This window comes from Macadamia integrifolia, chromosome 6 (assembly GCF_013358625.1).
Source record: "Macadamia integrifolia cultivar HAES 741 chromosome 6, SCU_Mint_v3, whole genome shotgun sequence".
NCBI classification, from domain to species: Eukaryota; Viridiplantae; Streptophyta; class Magnoliopsida; order Proteales; family Proteaceae; genus Macadamia; species Macadamia integrifolia.
In genome coordinates this window covers 40,597,583-40,618,490 of record NC_056562.1, presented here as the reverse complement: position 1 = coordinate 40,618,490, position 20,908 = coordinate 40,597,583, and the positions used below count along the sequence as shown (strand labels likewise).

The 20,908-nt window shown below is 34.4% G+C and overlaps 2 protein-coding genes and 1 long non-coding RNA gene across 4 annotated transcripts; 2 read left to right on the top strand and 1 right to left on the bottom strand.

Moving 5' to 3' along the window:
• The first annotated feature begins 1,243 nt into the window (after nucleotides 1–1,243).
• LOC122080737 (WAT1-related protein At3g30340-like) lies at nucleotides 1,244–3,772 on the top strand. Its single transcript, XM_042647554.1, has 4 exons — nucleotides 1,244–1,355; nucleotides 1,570–2,032; nucleotides 3,029–3,180; nucleotides 3,379–3,772. Exons 1-4 carry the CDS (start codon nucleotides 1,315–1,317, stop codon nucleotides 3,515–3,517), a joined length of 795 nt encoding a protein of 264 aa, XP_042503488.1. The 5' UTR covers nucleotides 1,244–1,314; the 3' UTR covers nucleotides 3,518–3,772.
• Nucleotides 3,773–5,205: 1,433 nt separating this feature from the next.
• Nucleotides 5,206–9,723, bottom strand: LOC122080829. The gene is made up of 2 exons (XR_006140921.1): nucleotides 9,221–9,723; nucleotides 5,206–6,317 (listed from the first exon to the last, which is right to left on the bottom strand). It is a non-coding gene; the product is annotated as an uncharacterized LOC122080829 (long non-coding RNA).
• A 4,141-nt stretch (nucleotides 9,724–13,864) lies between these two features.
• LOC122080870 (inositol transporter 1-like) lies at nucleotides 13,865–18,753 on the top strand. 2 transcript variants are annotated; one of them, XM_042647742.1, is made up of 3 exons: nucleotides 13,865–14,342; nucleotides 15,272–15,325; nucleotides 18,653–18,753. In XM_042647742.1, exons 1-3 carry the CDS (start codon nucleotides 14,201–14,203, stop codon nucleotides 18,706–18,708), a joined length of 252 nt encoding a protein of 83 aa, XP_042503676.1. In that variant the 5' UTR covers nucleotides 13,865–14,200; the 3' UTR covers nucleotides 18,709–18,753. The 2 variants fall into 2 exon arrangements, with proteins under 2 accessions (XP_042503676.1, XP_042503674.1); XM_042647740.1 differs by lacking the exon at nucleotides 18,653–18,753 and having other exon boundaries at nucleotides 15,272–16,057.
• The last annotated feature ends 2,155 nt before the right edge of the window (nucleotides 18,754–20,908 follow it).

Sequence of the window (20,908 nt, the reverse complement as noted above, 5' to 3'; positions counted from 1 at the left end):
TTTTTTTTTTTCTTTCTCTCTCACAGAAAAGGGAGTATGAGATGCTATGCTCATCGTGAAGAGAAAAAAAATTAATAAAAAAATTGAATGACAAATAGAAGGAAAGAGAAAGGGATGTAAAATATAATAGTACGGCCTCGATTCTGTAGGGATGCTGCCGGAGTTATATTATCTATTTTTTAAAAGGGTTATCTCTATCGTATATATGTGGTAAGGAATTGTGGAGGGTTTGAATATTGTAAGAACTTGAAACAAGGTATTAAATAACACCGCACCCATGTTGAATTATGGTTATAAACGGAAGCTGTAAAGCTGATCCATCGATGGATCGATCGATCATGGCGAATCTCATCTCAACATCCCAATATCTCAATACTCTGTTGTCGTAGTAGTCTAGTCCACTAATTTAATTAATTAACAAAGTTGGACGATGTGGGAGGATGAGATCATGCGATGATGCAAATTTATAAGGCTATACAGGGCTGCAAATTAAAGCGAGGAGGATCGGAGGGGTATGTGGTGCGTGTTGGCTGTGCGTTGCAGGTGGATCCAGGCCCCAGCAGAGCTGGCTGAGACCAACTGATCATGATGTGAATGTATATGTGATTCCCTTCCATCCATTGCCTGCCAACCGTTGGTTTTAATTAAGTTTTTTTACAAGAAAATAATAAAGCAAATTATAAAAAAAAAAACAGAAAAACAAAAAAAACAAAAACAAAATATCAGTATTTTTTTTATAATTATATGTAAGAAGGGATCTCCTAAAAATGGAGGTGCTAAGCAAAATACTGAATTAAAACAATTTGTAACGAACAATTGCCAAGATTGATTCTTAAAGTGATGATGTGATTTGTTTCTTCTCTGATGGTCAGAGAATTTTTCTTTTTTTTCCAAATTAAGGCTTTGCTTTTCTGTCTAAATTATTCTGAATGGATGATTTTTTTATTTTTTTACTTTTTCTGGGTAAACTTCTGGACGATTTCAGTTGCTACAAGTAGGCCATGCATCATCTTTTCCATGCACTAGTGAATTTTTTTTTTTTTTTTTTTGGGTGAGTTTGGGATTAATTGGGAGATCAGACCCACAGATTTAATTAGTTCTGTCATTTATAATTAGTTAATGTTGACGCATGCGCGCTGTCTGTTGTTGTTAATTGACTAAATTAATATAATAATATATGCTTAATTAATTTTCTGCAAACATTTATGCCATGCATATGTATGTCTTATTTCCCACAGGGCAACCATCACACAGAACCTGTTCCTTTATGGGATTGATTTCACGTCTGCAACCTTCTCCTGCGCCTTCATCAACATGGTGCCTGCTATCACATTCTTACTGGCTCTACCATTCAGGTCATTAATTAATTAATTAGTTTGTGTTTCCAATTAATTTAAATCCTATTAATTAGACAAAATCTATATATTAATTAATTGATTGCTCACTAATATATGATATATAATATAGTATACACGCGGATCAGTCATGTGATATATATATATATATATATATATATGATAATATTCATTCGAATCTAATCACCCAAAGAAAAAATTCAAAATCCATCAGGCTAGAGAGCGTGAAGTTGAAGAGCAAGAGCGGGAGAGCCAAGGCAATGGGTACAATGGTATGTGTTGGTGGTGCCATGTTGCTGATACTTTACAAAGGAATACCATTAACGAATCCAATGATGATGAACTCGAAGCAGAACCACCTGCAGAAACCATCACGTAACTATGCCCAGCCAACGAACAAGCTGGGGCCACCGCCACCCTCCTTTTCCCCCAGCGAGGGGGCACCTGAGAGATGGACCATCGGTTCACTGGCTTTGGTTGCTGGCAGCATCTGCTGGTCATCATGGTTCCTTCTCCAAGCAAAGATTGGGAAGCACTACCCATGCCACTATTCTAGCACAGCAATAATGTCATTCTTCAGCGCCTTTCAATCTGCTCTGCTAAGCTTCCTCTTTCACAGGGACATTTCCATGTGGATCCTCAAAGGCAGAGTTGAGATCTTGACCGTCCTTTATACTGTAAGTCCTACATATTTTTCATAACCATACTGCATAAGGCGGTTCTGTGCACCGCATGCAGATAACCATTGGATCCGATGGTTTGGTGTATGGTCATGCACCACTGGACATGAACTTTAAGGAGTGTGGATCAGGTTTTCGCACGGTCTGATTCACATAAATGGAATCTACAACAGGGTTTTTCCTTGGGTGGATTTCATTTGTGTGGATCAATTCCGTACGAGAAGTAAATGGGAACTTGATCCACTCTGGACTTTAAGGGTTACAATAGAAGAGAAAAAAGGCAAACGGAGGATATTATTAAGAAATCGTCAAATAGGGGTAGGCTTTATTCTATATCCATAGACTGGCCCTCCATACCATGGTGTCAGTTACCTGATAAGCGGCATAGGAAATTGGTAAATAATTTGATAGTTACCTTTTTTGGGAAATAGTCTCTCCTGCGAAGTAGGAGTTAATGCTGCATACATTTGTCCTTCTCAGACCTTGTAGTAACAGGAGTCTCGTGCATTGGAGTACTCTTTTTTACCTTTTTTTTCCCCTTCCTTCCATTAGGGGTAAAGGAAAATTTATGTTACATTTGGTATGCATTCTGGGCTAATAATGCATTCCAATAAATCATACTAAAGACAACCTTAATATCAAAATGTACATTATACAATTCCAAACGCTTTCAGAGTACATTGTGTAGTTCATTCTCTTTAACCATGGTTCAGAGTAAAGATCTTCAAGGGTGGGATGTCTAGGACCCACAAAATGTTGAAGTTGAGAAAATGAGATGACAAATATACATTAAATAAATAGTAAATTCAGATGTTTAAGATCTTGAGTGGAAGACGCTGCATTTAATTGGTATGATTTCTTAAAATGCATTCTCAGTCTATAATGCATACCAAACGCAGCCTTGGTTCTATTAATAATCTAATTCTAATTAAAGTGACATTGTTATGCCTAAACTTTTAAGTTTAAACGTGGGGCTTTTTCGGATGGGTGCAGGGAATCATGGGATCAGGCTTATGTTACGTGGGCATGGCATGGTGTGTCAAGAAAAGGGGTCCACTTTTCACTGCAGCATTTAGTCCCCTCATTCAAATCGTTGTAGCCATGTTTGATTTCTCCATCCTACATGAACAACTTCACATTGGAAGGTAATTAATTAAGGGTACTGGTACGGTATATGCATGACTTCATGATCATCCTGATGATTTGCCTGAAATTAAGTACGTAGTAGTACTGATCGATCATTCAATGATGATGATGATCATCAATGTTATATTTCTAAACCTTATATCATGGATCCATGAATCGGATTGAAATTAATTGAGACTTTAACGTCGTACGTACAGCATATTGGGATCCATTCTCGTAATCGTCGGCCTCTATGTTCTTTTGTGGGGTAAGAGCAAAGAGGCACAAGATAGTGTGACAATGAGGCCCCGAGTAGAAGCAGCAGATGAGCAAGGAGATCAAGCAACACATCTATGACACAACATCATCATCATCACAATTGATGTTCCTCCTTAATTAATTTTGGTTCCTTCAAGTGGGAAATTCTTTGCTAAACTCGCTTCATAGAGATTTCATACTATCTGATCAAAGTTCTCATTGGTAGTAGAAGATAAATTCTAAACTATTCTAAAGACATCAATAAACACATGAATGGGCACGAGCGAATGCAAGATGGATGTTATCGCCATGCTTTATATTTTAGTATTTAAAGTGTTGGAATTATTATGTTCATCGAACTCATCAATTAATTAATTGTTAAATAGTTTTTTATTTTTTTTATTTTTTTTTAAGATGTTTGAATTGATTGGTATATTTGGGTTTAATATATATTTCTTAAAAGTGGTACTGCTCACATTCATAGTTGTTATGTTACATTGTGTATTGTCAGAAATAGTATTGATTCCAAACAGTGTGATTATTCATGTCCGATCCTTTAATTTACTTTTATTGAATGAATCACATGGCGTACGATACTTGAATGGACCTTAGGTCTATCTTTATACACGCGTGTTGGTCCATTCAGCTAACAATTCGAGTTCTGGAGACTAAACCTAATGCCCAAGGGCCAAGGCCTCACCCATGGTGGTGGAAAAGATGTAAATAACATATGGGTTGCTTTTATGCGTTGTCCATCATGGAAACTCCTAGCCCTATCGTGCAGTCTCAGTTCACAACTCCCCAGTCTCCAACCCTCCAATATCGAGCCTATCTAGTTGCAGATCGTAGGATAGTTTGGTGTGAGTTTGGATATCTTTGTATATTATGATGTATTCAGCACAAGATCAAACATGGAATTCTCTTGCTACTGAAATTGTTGAAATCTCAGATCAAGTTGTAAAATCATGAGATGATTGCGTAGGAAATGATTTTCTCATGGATCGGGCACGCTAACTTTTGTCATGTTGAAGAGTGACATTGTAAACCGATCATTGATTATCTACAGAATAGTTTAAATAGGTCACATTTTGAATTTTAATATTAAATTTAATCATTTATCGAGCTATGTTCTTGATCTCATTTATCGGAGCTGTTCATGTCATTTGGGTTTCATTTCTTGTATGGGTTGGGAGGGGAAGGTGTTAGGGATTGTAGTCCCTAAACCAAGTTCAATGATTTTTGGATTTTGAGAATACACAAACATATATATATATATATATATATATATACTAGTAAAAATTTTACACGTGCAAATGCATGTGTGGCCATATGTCGAGGGTGAGAGGTTTGAAAGAGAGATAGAGTTTGATAGAAAAAAGGAGAGAGAGAGAGAGAGAGAGAGGGGTGTCCGGTCAAAATAAATAACATAACAAATGTTATCATCTATCAATGATGCATTTTTTTTCTTCTATTTTTTCCTCCCTTTTTTTTGGTTAAAGCAAAATTACTTTCATGGATCACAAATAAGCCGAATATGTGAATATGTATACATGGATATCAAAAATGTTATCCTGACATTGGAGTGCATTCTACTTTAGTATGCATTGTTTGTTTGACGCAATGTTCTTGGAACTGAAGTTTATTTATTTTCAATGTTGGATAAGCTCAGAGAGAAATAGTATCTTGAAAGGTCTATAGGGCATTATGAGTGGCACAATAATGCTTCGAGATGAAAACCAAATAGTGTCAAGAAAATGATTTGATTCATCATTCTTCAATATCACAAATTAAAACCAAAATCATTCGTTCTATAATTTTTTATTTAATATAAAGTATATAGGAGAAGGATAGGTATGCCGCCAATATCAAGTATGCTAGCGGATAGCACCAATAGGATCACACGATGAAGTATAATTCAGGAAGGATATAAGGGCCATTTCAGAAAAAAGAGAATAGAGAGATAAACACAATGGGTGCTAACATACTTGATATCGGCGGCATACCCAACATTTTCCCAAAGTATATAGAATAATTTATAAAACTGAAATCACAAGAAAAATTACTACAATTCAAAACACAAACGGGTCGTTAGGCTACTTTACAGGAAAACCTTGAGCAACATCACCGTACCTTCTTCTCCTTAAATTGCCATTGAAACAAGGGATAGCTAATTAGAGCATTATAAGGAGCTGCTGCAATGAGCATAAATATCAAAATAAGTAGTCAGATAATATGGCAAAATATGGTTGAATTGGCTAAATAAATATTCATAAAAAATCATTAGAAAAAAATAAAGTAACCTTCAATGCCTTTATAGTTGATAAGATCATGAGACCCTCAATGCCAAAAAAAATAAAGATTCATAGAAAAAAAAAAGTAATAGTCTATCCTACAAATTGAGAAATTTCATAGTATCTTCTGCTTAAATATTGATAATGACAAAGAATTTGAGAGAAATATTTCATATTTCTGACATCTTTCAGAATGTCGACAAAGTTACAGAGATGTCCGACTTCCAATCATTGTTTCAAGAGTGGGTTTGGTCGTTGTTGCTCAGTGCTAGAGTTGTGCCAACATTATTGCTCTCAAATATTAGAGATTGGATTCGGTCCAAGACAAGTCCAGGGAGTGTGGTAGTGAAGTGAATGAAGAAGAGAACTGTGAGAGAGAGAACGGGAATTAGAAAAATTTCTCTTTATTCGCAACAATGACAAAGGAATTTGAAAGAAATAATTCATATTTTTTACCGATTTCAGATTTAGATACTCACAGAAGAGTAAATCCTTGGAAGCACTTTGGTAAACGACATGATATCACTTACATTGCATAAGATGAAAAGAAAAATCTCTACTGCAATCGAAACTATCGACTCTTCAAACTCTCAATCAGTGATAAAGACCTGCAACAATTCCAATATTTTTAAAAACTTTTATTCTAATTATATAAGTAAACTAAGAAAATTGAAACTATAGGAATGAAAAGAAGTCCAAGAACAAAAGAACTATGAAAAAAAAAAAAACTATCAATGCATAGGTTTCGATTTAGACATGGTACATATTACATTAAAAAAATTTTTAAGACCATCTATAAATGCATTCAAAACATTGATACGGGTAAAGAAAATCTATCCTTCTGTCAATGTGTCATATCCATTAATATAAAAATTAATAAACACAAAAAGGATTTATGAGGAGCAGAGTCCATACCAAGACTATATTGCTCGAAGGTCCCAATAACAGGGTAGGGAGCCTTGGAAGTCCGATCCAATAACCATGACTCTCTGCCATGGAATTGGGTCAACTTCTTTCTTCACCCATTATAACACTAAAGAAATAAAAAATAGTCAGAAATTAAAAATAATCTAACATTCAGACTTGATATAAGTTGATAAAAACAAATTTAACACGTATTACCGAGAAATTTATAATTCCAATGTGTAATTTTTTTTTCTCACAAACCCCTTACCTCGTAGAAAAATTAAAGATTTCTTGAGACATGGTGTTCAAGGAGTCAAGAGAGGCAATAAAAAGCTTGTTAAGCCTTATAAAAGCTGTAGAGAAACACTTCCAAAAAATAAAGGTTGCAATAAAAGGGTTACTAAAAAAATGGAAGAAGGCATAAGAGAGAAGTTAACCATGTAACCATCTAGAGAGTGTCTTTTTCCCACTTATGTTCTGGTTTAATTGTATGTTTTCTTCAAAACTATCATTACTGAGGTCTAGCAGCTTTGAAAAGTCTTCTGGCCCAAAGTTATGAACAACATCACTAATAATTTCAATTTTAGGAAGGCCTTGGGAGGTAGGCACTTCAGCATCCCTCTGACTGGATGCTTCTGTTTGATCTATTGGACCAAGATTTGAAACACTCACACCTTTGTCTGTTGGAGCTGAACAAGGGACATTACATAAAAAAGATATCATGTTATTTCTATCTTGCATTTTTTATTCCTATAAATTCAAAAGTGCAATCATATGATGAAGAAACACAGGCTATAGAAGAAACATATTCTTCTTCCATTGGACTAATTTCTGGAATCTTTGTATGAGGAGGTATATCCATTCTAATATCCTATAAAAAGCAAAAAAGTCCCTGTCAAATGTTGAATGGTACTTGGCATTCAAAATATCAGAAACAATAAGTATAATGACATAAAAAATTTGTTAAAGACTTTAGACCTCATTAGTGAAGAAAGTAAAATAAGGATTTCATTCAGCATGGATCTTATTTGTAAACAAGATAAAACCAAACATTCACTCATAGATTGTACAATTCCAATATATTTTCAGATAGAACATTAAAGAAAAAAAATGCAAGCACTAACCCAAGACTAAAACCTATCAATGTAATCTCTTCACAGCTCTTAAGATGATTATTTGGTGATCTGATAAGCAAAATACAAATATTAAATCAACAAGTTGAAACAGAACATAAGATACACATAGCATGATCAGAAAATATTACCCATCAACAAATCATCCAAATTCCAAGCATCAAGCTCAAATGTTTCTAAGAAAGTGACAGCAAAAAATGGAGCATGAGTTGCATCCTATGGTAGATTAACATCTTCTGAGCCAAAGAAAATATTTAATGACTGCCATATCATATAGCTGTCATGCCAAAGATACTCCACCTTCTTTGAATATATAACACCACCACCCAATAGAAGGTGCACTAACAATCTTAGTGCAATTGGGATTTCTGGGAACATTATACATTCTAAAGGCACCATCAGAAGAAAACAATAGGAAGAAATTAACTCAAGTAAAAGAAACACATGTTAAACATTGAATCAAAGAACACATAGAATACTCTCATAATAAACTACCAATAAATAATACAAAGGGATGGCAACAAATCGTTATCTTGAGATGGTTGATTCAATCTCCATATCCAATAAAAATATACATGCAAATGCATGTGAGGACAGAAGTTACTAAAAAAAATCAAAGTTACATGTGTTGTCTTACGTTGAAAGAGAGAAAGAGAGAGCATTGATGATCATTGAAAGATTAAATAAGCATTGTTACAAGCAAGGGCGAGATGATATGAATATTTAGAAATAAAGTATCATCATGATATAGATCCAAAATTGTCCTAACAACTCTGTTATATAGCCCCAAGTTTATGTCTTCGTTTTGAGAGAGAGAGAGAGAGAGAGAGAGAGAGAGAGAGAGAGAGAGAGAGAGAGAGAGATAACAAGAAACAAAAGTTAGAAGGAAGGGGAATGTGAGGGATGCATTCATGGTAGAGGATTTGAGTAATAAGATCTTAAGATTTAATGGAAAAATAATATAAAAAGATAAAAAAAAAAAACCTGAAGATACCATGTTCTCATGAAGAAAAATAATAATCAATGAGAGAGAGAGTTACATAATGAAAATTTTAACCAGTGAAATAGAGAGAGAAAGAGAGTAAAATATAATATGTAATTCTCCTACATCTGTAACGCAACTTTGAAATTTAAAATTATTCTAAAAAGACCCAATTGCCAACATTTGAAATCTCTCTCTCTCTCTCTCTCTCTCAAACACTATCTCCTGTTTGCCTTTAAATGGAACTCTTCCTCAGTTATTGAATTGATCAGTGCCGTTTTACTAAAACAAACTTTAATTGACTATTAATCCATACAATTAAAAATGGATGAGTTAATCATTAATCTTCAACCCTCTTCTAATATCATTAATCCACACAAAGGGATGGCAACAAAGCAATGTGGGACGGAGATGAAGATGGGTAAGAGAAGTGAGAAGGGGTTTTATCAAGTTCAATTGCAGAAGTAGAGAGGGATGATTCCATCAATACCTCAGCCTCTGCGTATCATCAAAGAGTAATACCAATGTTTAGGAGAGACTGAACGTAACAGAGTTGAGCAGCGACAAGAGAGTACTTTGACTCGATTGCTTGTTTGATAAATCTCTTCTGTTCCTTACATAGCGAAGCACCTCGTTATTCTCGCTTCTAAAATTTGAATCACCTATTTCGTACTTGCAAAATCCCACTCCAAGAAACAAAGTTCATCTTCGAAACTCCCGCTCAAATGATCTCTTTTAAAAGCTGTTCGTCGCGGTTGCTTCTCTCGAAATCCACCGTTTCAGGGGAAAGCAATAGCAAACATTGAAATACTTAAGAGGAAAGACCCAGTTAAGTGTAACCAACCTTCACAAACCAATGGAGTCCACTAAAATAACCAATGGAGGCAAAGATGGCTCCATTCTGGACGAGGGCTTGATGAACAAGGGAATGGCTGTTAATGAAGACTCCATTGAAATAACCAATGGAGGCATCTATACTCTACTCAAAATCTAGCCTGTCTTGTCTCTGATACTAAAAGAGAGGAGAATTATTACAATAAATAAATAAATAAAAGAGAGGAGGAGGATGAATTTTTATTGGTATGGAATTCCTATGATATAGATTTTTTTACTTTAAATAAATCCTAAAAGATATTTTAAAAGGAGGAAAAGAGAGGAACGTGAGAGAGGAGGAATGGAGAAAGAGAGAAGATTGGGGAATTATTATTGATAAGGAAGCTATTAAGATTTTGCAAGAAAAAACTCCTAAAGTATAGAATTTTTTATAAAAATAAATCCTAAAATATATTTTACAAAGAAAAAAAGGAAAAATATAAGTTATTTTAATAAGTAAGAAGGGTAAAGTAGTCAGGTGAAAGATTAGCCATGAAGTATGAGTATATACTTTTATATAATAGTATGATAGTATGATATATATATAGGGGTGTCAACCGGTCGGGCCGGTTCGGTTTCGGTCGGGCTTAATCGGGCTTGAAGACCTTCAAAGGTTACACCGTGTCCGCCCATTTAACTAATCGGGCTTAGTTATTGAGGGCATGGTACACTTTATATTCGGTCGGTCGGTCTCGGTCTATAATCGTGAGGTCGTCGTCTTTCGCCTTTGCTGGTCTGAATGATTGTTGACGGTCTTTAACCGGTTTTTAGAGGGCGGTAAATTATTATTATATTGGGGCCCACTATCGATTTGGGTGAAATAACAGTAATTATTAAATGGTATTATATGTATTCATATTTAATATGTGTATTTGTCTTTACTTTTTAGTTTTTTTCTTTAATTTGTGGGGTATATTCTTTATTTTACTGTCGTTAGGGGGTCGGTCTAATTTGGTGCACAATGGGGTGGTCTCGGTCGGGCATTATTCGGTCGGTCTCGGTCGGGCGCCCGACGGTCCAAGTAGCAAAACCGAGACCGACCATTTATAAACGGGCCGGGCTCAAGCCCGACACGTTTAATAAGCGGTCCAGGCCGGGCTAGTCTATAAACGGTCGATCCTGATCGGTTTAGTCGGGTCGGGCCACTAATTGACACCCCTATATATATATATCATACAACTATATAAAATTACGTACTCCCTGTCTTTGGTGCACTTTTTCAAAATGACCAAAAAACCATTTACATCTACCAAAAAAAATTCCCAAATGACCAAAAAACACCCGAAAAAATCCCCAAATGACCAAAATCCCCTCAAAATGAATATGAAACAAATATCATAATAAACTCTCTATAATTCTTTCTCTCTCTCTCTCTCTCTAAACGTGGAGGAGAAAGGGGGAGAGTGGAGTATTAAAAAGGCATATAATTACAAATACTAAACCCACTCATCCTCTCACCCCTAAAAATGGAAGATAAATCAAATAATAATAATAAACTCTATAATTTTCACTCTCTCCCTCTCTAAACGTGGAGGAGAAAGGGGGAGAGTGGAGAGAGAAATAGAGAGAATTATGGTAAATGGGGATGGAATGAACAATTATGGAGAGAGATATACCAACAAAAAAAGAAGTTAATAATAATAAACTCTCCATAATTCTTCATTTCTCTCTCTGAGAAAGGAGAGAGTAATAATTAATTATAATTATTAATTAATTAAATATTAAAAAGGATTAAAAAAGGCATATAATATTCCTTTCTCTCACTCTCTCTCAACGTGGAGGAGAAAGGGGGAGAGTAGAGTATTAAAAAGGCATATAATTATAATTATTAACTATTACAAAGTCATATAATTATAAACCAAATAAATGCACTATTATTCCTCCTTAAATCTCTCTCTCACTCATCGTCTTTGGAAAAAACATGGAGCACAATGGGGGGAGATTCTCCATAGAGAGAATTTTCGAGAATAAAGAGGGAATAAATAATTATGGAGACATTAAAAAGGTAAGTATGGAGAGAGATATACCAAAAAAAAAACTCCTAAAATCTCTCCTTCCATTCCTTACAAAATCTAAATGTGGAGGAAGGGGTATATTCTCTCTATAATTCTCTTTCTCTCACTCATCTCTCTAAACGTGGAGGAGAGAGGCGTGGAGTAATCCTTAATTTTAATTATTACATATTAAAGGGATAAAAAAAATAACCACAAAATTATAGTATGGAGAATTATGGAGAGATTTATTGCGCTATTATAACTATGAACCAAACAAATGCACTATTATTCCTCCTTAAATCTCTCTCTCTCTCTCACTCATCCTTTTTGGAAAAAACGTTGAGCACAATGGGGGGAGATTCTCCAGAGAATTATAGAGATAGGGAGGGAATAAATAATTATGGAGATATTAAAAAGTTAAATATGTTGAGAGATATACCAAAAAAATAAAAAATGGCTCCTAAAATCTCTCCTTCCATCCCTTACAAAATCTAAACGTGGAGGAAAGGGTATTTTCTCTCTATAATTATCTTTATCTCATTCATCTTTCTGAACGTGGAGAAGAAAGGGGTGGTGTAATCATTAATTAAAATTATTACTTATTAAAGGGATAAAAAAATAGCCAAAAAATTATAGCAACATAATTATGGATAGATTTATTGCATAAAAACGGTATCTTTCAATCAACTTTCATTGACTTTACAAGTTTTTATGCAATAGAATCCTACCTTATATATACCACAAAGAGGACAAAAAATCAACTACAATATACCACAATTTCTCAATTTTTTGTCTCTTGCAACAATAGTTCAGAATATTTCAAATTCCTATTTCTTTTTCTATTGCAGTAGCACAAAAGTTCTCAACTTCAACTTCTTTTTCTCTCGGATCACTGGCACTCCATTTCTCAATTTCAGATACTCCACAGCCACAAGGTATATCTACCAAACTAAACTTTATTTTTGTTTAAGTAGATCATTAGTTGTTGAAAGTCCAAAAGAATTGGTAGTGCAGGCCATTTATTTTCTCCAAGTATAAAAATTAAATTTTGTGCTTATGCAAACGTTGATCGTTCTTCAGTCTTTGGCTTTGAGGCTTATGATATGCTAAATATTGTTCTTGATTTTATAACCAATGTCTTGACCTGTGGACTTTTTTGCTTAGCAAGAATGTGGTGAGTGGATTCCCAATGCAGTCCCATTAACCCTAACCCCACTTATGATTTAAGCAATAGAAACCATCTGTAACTTGCTTTCAGTTTGACTTCAATGCATGTCTTTGTGATTTGTGTGTATGAAAATGATGAGATCTCTTGTGGGCAGTTCATTTAAGAATAAAGATGTCTTTTGTGGGATTGCATTCCCTTTAATTGTTTCTATAAATTTTCTCTCTTTCATGTTTTGATTGGTATGTTTCTATTAATACTCGAATCCTATTTTGAGAGGCTAATTTGGATAGTGGATAGCGGCTATAGTTTACCTTTTTTGTTTTAAGGACATATTTCCCCATTTTAGCTTTTAGTGCATGTCATCTGTTTGCATGCATTTCATTTATTTATTTATTTCAATTTTAATGTTTAATATTTCGGTAGAATATTGCTCCTTTTTCTTCTTTGTTGGAAATGTTTTTTTTGTTTGTAAAGTCTTTTTGTTAAGGTATGAAGGGCATTATTTTCTCCTACCACCACCCTTAAGGCTTGTTTAATTTACTTATTGATTGATTTCAGTTTTTCCGAATTTGTTGAAATCCCTACCCATTTGTAGTAGAAAGCTTTTTGTAGTAGGAATAAAGCCGCTCTGGTTATCTGCTTTCCTCCTTAATTTTGGGTACTTCAGTCTCTTTCATGTTACCCATTCAAATGGGTTTCCTTTACCTTCACTTTTTCTTAATTTCACTTGCTGTCATCAAATTTCAGTCCGAAATTACCTTCGGTGTTTGGGAGGAGACCAAAACAGAAGTTATTAATTTGAATGTGCATCAACAACGTATTTGAATGTGCATCAACGTATTTGTAGGGACTCCTCCATTCATTATTTACCAACTTCTGCCTTCATGTTTGTGCTGCGAAGTTTGTGAAGTGTGAACTATACTATTAATATAAACCATGAAGACCTTTTGGTAGACTAATACAAGAAGTGGACACGTGAAAGTTTGGAGCTCCACACATAAAACTGTAATATTACCATCTTTTCCCCTTTGCTGATTTCTTTTGGGAGACGGAGGAAAGCATAGTGGATCAGGGATTCCTCAACAATGACTTGGGGCAGTGGATGTCATTCTGTTCACAGTAACCCGATATTCTTGCAAAGGTTCCTTGCTTCTTAGGGAAACCTGAGATTCTGATATCTCCTTCAATCCAGCCAACCATTGTTGTTACATTTTAAAGGTCTCTGAATCTGGGCGTTTGAAAGTAAACCGGAATTGCTCTTGTCGACTCTGGTAATCGGCAGTTTTGTTGTAGTTATTAGCATCGCCTTGGTGTCTTTCGGTTTTACGAGGAATCATAGAGAGATTTTGAAAGTTTTAGTTCCTTTGTTTGGTTGGGTTTGGACTCATAGGTTTTTTGGAGGTTTCTACTGGGGTGTGGTTAAGATTCTGTCACGATGACGATCGAGACCTCTCCAGGAAACTCTGTTTACTTGGATTCAGTCCAAGAGGGCAAGGTTTCGTATTTCAGCAACCGTTATTTACTTGGATTGACTCTCACTGCTGGTATTGGGGGATTGTTGTTTGGATATGATACAGGTAATAAATTTTCTTATGTGTGCTTAGTTCATTGCAGGTACTGATATTATTCTATGGTGTATGATTGATTTTTAGGCTGTTAACTCTAGAATTCAAATTTGATGAATTTTCATGTGAAGTTATTAAATACAAAATCAGATTTCTTGGGTAATGAAGTTAGTCCAACTTTTAAGGAAAGACGAGAGTGTACAAACCAGTACACTAGACCTGGGGATTATAGAAACTAAGAAAACAGTGTTGGGCTTCAGTTGAAGGATTCAATTGTCTCTTTCATTTTATTTTCTTATTGACTAGCCTAGCCAGGTGATCTGAATAATCTAATGTCTTGTGTTTCTTCGAGTCAATTGAAAGTGTCCATGGATTCTAATTTTGTTTTCTCATTTGGTTTTTATAACTGATATTAAAAAACTAAGGAAGTTCCTTTTTTTTTTTTTTTCTTCTTCTTCTAATTGTGAATTCTAAACCCCTAGCTTTTGTATGATTTGAATGACTTGTGTCTTTGTTATGGCATCTTCCTGTGCGTTTCTTTTGATTCTTGAGTATTCTTTTTAAGAAAATTGCAACATCAGGCATCGGCGGAGGCTGACATATTTTGCCATTCTGAAACGGTCATTGAGAATAAGTCTTAATTTTCTATTCTGGTTTGTTTTTTTATTTGTTGTTATCTAAATTTTGTTCACACAGCATGTCTGTTCATCTGGGCTGTCTCTATTTATTTATGCTTCATATGATCGTGGATCTGTACTATTATGTTTTCTCATTTCTACAAGGATTTAAGTCTGAGTGTCGCAGGTTGAATTGGAAACTGCCAACCCTGATCTGATCTGATATTGGCCAATCTTTTGAGGGATATTTATGTGTAGGAATTTCTGTTTGATATTTAGTTGACTGTAGCTTGCTTCTGATTTCACATTTGTTGTTGTGCATAGATCCATGGACCGGAACTCGGAAGCTTTTGGCGTTTCTTTGGAGAATTTCTCAAGGTATATATATTCTGAAGCAAATCTACAATTTTCCTTTTCCCTCTTCTGACAACCGTAAGAACATAAACTACTGGAAGTTTGAAATATCCCCAAGGGGATTGATTGCATGTGTTGCCCTTTGGGGAACTGAATACTGAATTGGCAATTGGTATTCACTAATAAATATGTAAACAAAGTAAACCTAGACCAAACCTACTAAAACCAGATTTCAGATGGTGGTTCCTTTTAGATAGTCCTTATGTGCCAGGAGTCTCTAATAATAATGGCTTTTTTAGGGATGACAGATGATCAACTTTGAGGGTGCTAACCGGATCCATTGGTTTGAATGGCTCACAATTATAGAAATTTCCAATGGTCAAAATCATTGGTGCTCAATCATTATGACTTCCTTATGAATTGGGAAACATTAGAAGGGAAAGATAGCCCTACTGGAGAATTATTAAACATTATGATATTTATTAAGAGAAAATTTGGGTACCCAATTCGCGTTCTTAAATTCACTCTTCCCAACTCTCTTTGACTTTAATATAGGAAGGATATAAGAGATAGAGCTGATCGAGTTCAACTCTCACCTAACATAGAATGGTTGAGCATTGATGCTCAAACAAACCAACTAGCTGTGCCAGGATTCATGGTTTGAGCAACCGTTGTGGTTTCTTATTATAAATTATCTTTGAAAACTCCTAGCTTAATTTTTTAAATTTGTAATTGAAGATTCCATATTAGTGAGAGTATTAGTAAGTCAATATCAAGATAAAGCATGTAATAGATATGCATGGAGACATGTCCCCCCCCCCCATTCATATGAAGCTCTTACCATTTAATGTTTGGTACTGCATTTATTTAGGTTTATATCCTATTCCTTGAAGCTCATTGGCTTTTTTTTTTTTTTTTTTTTTTTTTTTTTGTTTTAATTTATTTATTGCACAAGCAATTGGTTCATTGACGAATAAGATTGGTGAGTTATGTAGTATTTCTGGTACTTGTTTATGATATCCACGAAGTCTTAATGATTCGATCTTCTTAATTTATTACCTCTCTTAGTACAATTATCATTTCAATTGAATTAACTTGAAGTTTTTGTAGCTGTTGGTGCTGATTTGGGGTGATATCACATATAGAAGAAATAAAATGTCATAAATATGATACCCATTTGATAACAAGACACTAGCATCCCCCCCACCCCACCCTCCCTCCCCTCCCCCCCCCAAAAAAAAAAAGGAACACGACATCCAGATATCATCTTCTTTGTCATATAACTTCTATGGTTCTGTGTATGTTCTATTAATCTTAAATATGTCCGATACTTTGATATAATTTGGTCATTTGGCAATTAGAATATAGCGGAAGAAAATCCAAAATGCAAAACACTTTTTCGACTTCTCCCATCTCTCATGCAACTTTGGAAACAATAACCTTCGCAACGGCTACATTGAAGAGACAAGAATATATGATCCCTCTCCCCGAACATGTGATTTCATGTTTTTTGTCACTCAATAAGGTTGCTGCATAGGTTTCCTCCCAATTTCTCTTTGTTAGATTCCCACAAATATACACACGACTTTCTTCATCTCTCTTTGTTGCCTATGCTTTCACCTTGTGCTCCTACGATCAAGGTTGGTATTATTATTGCCTCAACTTCAAATGGTAGTGGGAAGAAGCCACCTTTGATATTCTCTTTCTAATTGTATTTTATCATTTTGTCCTATTTGTATCATAATGTATTTTGTAAAGTTCTTCCTTATATAAGTAAACCTCAATCACTCTAATCAACAAATACTAAGAAAGCCAACTATATATCCTACTACACCTTAATTATCTTGGTGTCAAACCCAAGTGGGATGTCTCATGTTCAAAACCATTTGCTTAGTGCCCTCCAAAGGAATACTTCCATTGAAATTTCATTCATAAAGAGCATGGGCTTCTAAGTATAGATCAGAAGTGGTGCAAAGGGCATAAGGTGAGGACAAGGATATGTACCAGATTACCATCATCATGAAAGCCATAACAATCATGTTCTAATTTACATGAGCATGCTTCTAATGCTTATGCTCCTCTCTCTCTCTCTCTCTCTCTCTCTCTCTCTCTCTCTCTCTCAAGTAGGAAATCTATGAAAATCTATGAATAGAAATTTTAGTTTTTCCCCCCTCCCTCAAAGGTAAAGGAGGAAGGTACTATGAGATCCATAGCAGTTAAGCTGAGTGAGATAACTGTTTCTTCATAGCAAGTATGTTGAGAAAGTATCTATATATCTTTCTATCTAATTGTTAAATATAGAGATATTGTTTTGAATCACATAAAATATATTACAGAATTCCCAAACTAAACTTGGTATGCTATTTTTGAATCAACATCTTGATTTTGTCACATGTTGTTTATCACTATCCTTACCCATATTCTTTTAACTTATGAAACTTGCCCAAACCTGCTATATTATAGGAAATATGTCTGGTGAAGATAAATGAGTTGAAGACTTAAAAAAAAGAATGGAAAATCAAAGTAGTTATACTTAAAAAAAGTAGTGTTACTACTTACAATACTGAAAAGGGAACTGGAAAACTACAGAAGTTGATACTAATGGATAATGAGGTATGTTGAAAAATCTAAAATAAAACTATTACTATTTAGCATATCAATAACCAATTAATTTTTTTTTTTTAAATCTTTTATAGGGAACCAAAATACAGGCAATTTTGTTCAACGAGATTCTAGAGAAGTTCAACAACACATTGGAAGAGGAAAAGACATATGTCATATCTAATGGAATAGTCAAAAAAGTGAACAAAAAATATAGAAATGTACACGAAGACCATGAATTGTCCCTTACCAATATGTCAACAATTGAAGAAGTTCATGGCACCAATCTTGCAAAGAATATTAAGTATAACTTTGTTAACCTGAAGGATCTACACGATTGTAAAAAAGAAGATACTTTTGGTAAGAATTCTTTTTCTAATAATAAATATTCACTAAAAAACAAAGAATTATTATATTTAATACAATACTATATTTGGTAAGTATAACTAATTTATTAAGTTTGACTCAATTCTAATTGTATATTCTTTAACCTTAAATTCATAATTGTGTATGGTTTTCTCCTCTATATTTTCTGGCAGACTTATTACTATCACATACAAATTGATGTGTGGATGGTGACGCTAAAGTGGTTGAAAAATACTGTTTAACACAATCTATAAATGTTTCATTCTATGGAGAGATTAAAGGACTTGCAAAGTGTTAACCAGTGATTCTGAAAGTTGTGATTTTATTAGTTCTATTAGCTGTGATTTTGCCTACTTATTATAAATATATATTTTATTTTTCAAGATCACAATGACTCCAAGAAAACAACATACTCCAATTCAACGTCAAAGATTCAATGAATACAGAAGGAGAAGATATGAAATACGAAAAGGAAAAGTGATTGATACAAATAATGATGGAGATACTAAACTTATTCAATGTTTAATATAATGATGGAATTTTTTTTTAGATATTTATATTTAATTTTTAATTTTTTTACCAAAACAAGTGATTGTGATAAAGAATACTCTTATTTACATGTGCTTAAAAAAGTCAAAGCATGTAAATACTGTGGATCCAAAAATTTTGAATATGAACCACCATCATTTTGTTGTGGTAATGAAAATGTTGTTCTTGCCCTTCAATTGTTCTTGAGGAATTATATCAATTATTCACCTCCGATGGATCTGAAGCTGTTAAATTTCGGAAATACATACGCGCATACAATAGCATATTCTCATTTACATCTTTTAGAGTACATGTGGATAAAGAACTAGCAAGTGGTAGAAATGGTATATATACTTTCAGAGCTCAGGGTCAAGTGTATCATGATTTGCCTCCAATTTCTTTAGAAGAGGAAGATAAACCATCATATTTACAACTATACATTTATGATACTGACAATGAACTTCATAACAGAATGAAGATAATAGAAGATTCATATCTCAAAGAACCTATAGTCAAGAAATTACTGGAGATACTTCAAAATAATCCCTATGCACGTTTCTTCAGAAGTCTCAAAGATGTACCTTCATTGAAGAACCATGAGATAATGACAAGAAGTAATATAAATCTTGATCAACGAGTTTATAATGCACCATCAGTTGATCAAGTTGGAGCTATTTGGATTGAAGGGAATAATCCTAATAGAAAGCAGAAATGCGATATAGTAATCCAAGGACATTCTGGGAGGAAGCATCGAGTGCATCATTATTATGGTTGTTATGATGCATTACAATATCCTCTTCTATGCCCAAATGGAGAGGTTGGATGGCATATAGATATTAAAAAGAGAAGTGAATCATGTACAGTGTTACAAGATATAACAAGGGAGGAAGATATATTTGATGACGAAGTTGACGATGAAGGTATGTGTAAAGATAGTTTATACTAATTCATTACTAAGGTATGTGTAAATATAATTTAACTTGAATCTCTTTTCAATTACAAGATTTGATGAGAAAAGAAAGAACATGGACCCTCCAAGAGCCTACTATTGTCAAAAGCTTCAAATCAGAGAAGGTGAACAATCGATTCTTTTATCTGCAGGACGATTGCTACATCAGTATGTGGTAGATATGTATATTAAGCTAGAAGCAACAAGATTGGATTTCTATCGAACAAAACAATCAAATATCATAGCTGAATTATATCAAGGGATAGTTGATAGTGTTTTAACTGGAGAAACAAGAGGTAACAAAGTAGTGACAAGGGTTGTTTTACCTGCATCTTTTATTGGAGGATCGAGAGATATGCGACGGAGGTATCTTGATGCTATGGCATTAGTACAATATTTTAGAAAACCTGATCTATTCATCACTATGACATGTAACCCGGAGTGGGTTGAAATACAAGAAGAACTATACCCAGGGCAGGTACCACAAGATAGACCTGATCTAACATCGAGGATTTTTCGAGCAAAGTTACATGATTTAAAAGATCAATTATTCAAGAAATGTTTTTTTGGAAGAGTATATGGACATGTACATGGAATAGAATTTCAAAAAAGGGGTTTACCACATGCCCACATATTGATAATTTTGCAAAAGGATTTCAAGATCACAAATCCTGATCTCTTTGATAGATATGTTTCGGCCGAGATTCCTGACAACAATAAGGACCCTGATTTATATGAAAAGGTAGTCAAACATATGATGTATGGCCCTTGTGGAGATCTAAATAAAAAGAATGCATGAATGAGGGATGGAGTATGTAAGAATAGAAATCCTCGGTCATTCAATTAAAATACTATGCAAGGAAAGGATACATATTGTCACACCCCGTTCACACTGAACCGGAGCGGTGACCGAGTTAACACCGGTTAACCCAAACCTGCCAGGATCATCAGATACTGTATTCCACCACAGCATACGCACACTAACATAAGTTCATCAGATCAGCGGAAGACTAAGTTTTACCTGTGAATAAATCCCATATACTTGATACCCGAATGGTGATACAATAATTATATACATTTGGGGCCGAAGGCATGATATATACACAAAAAGAATAAAATTCAAATATCAAGTATATACAGGAAATCATCAAAACCATCAGAGT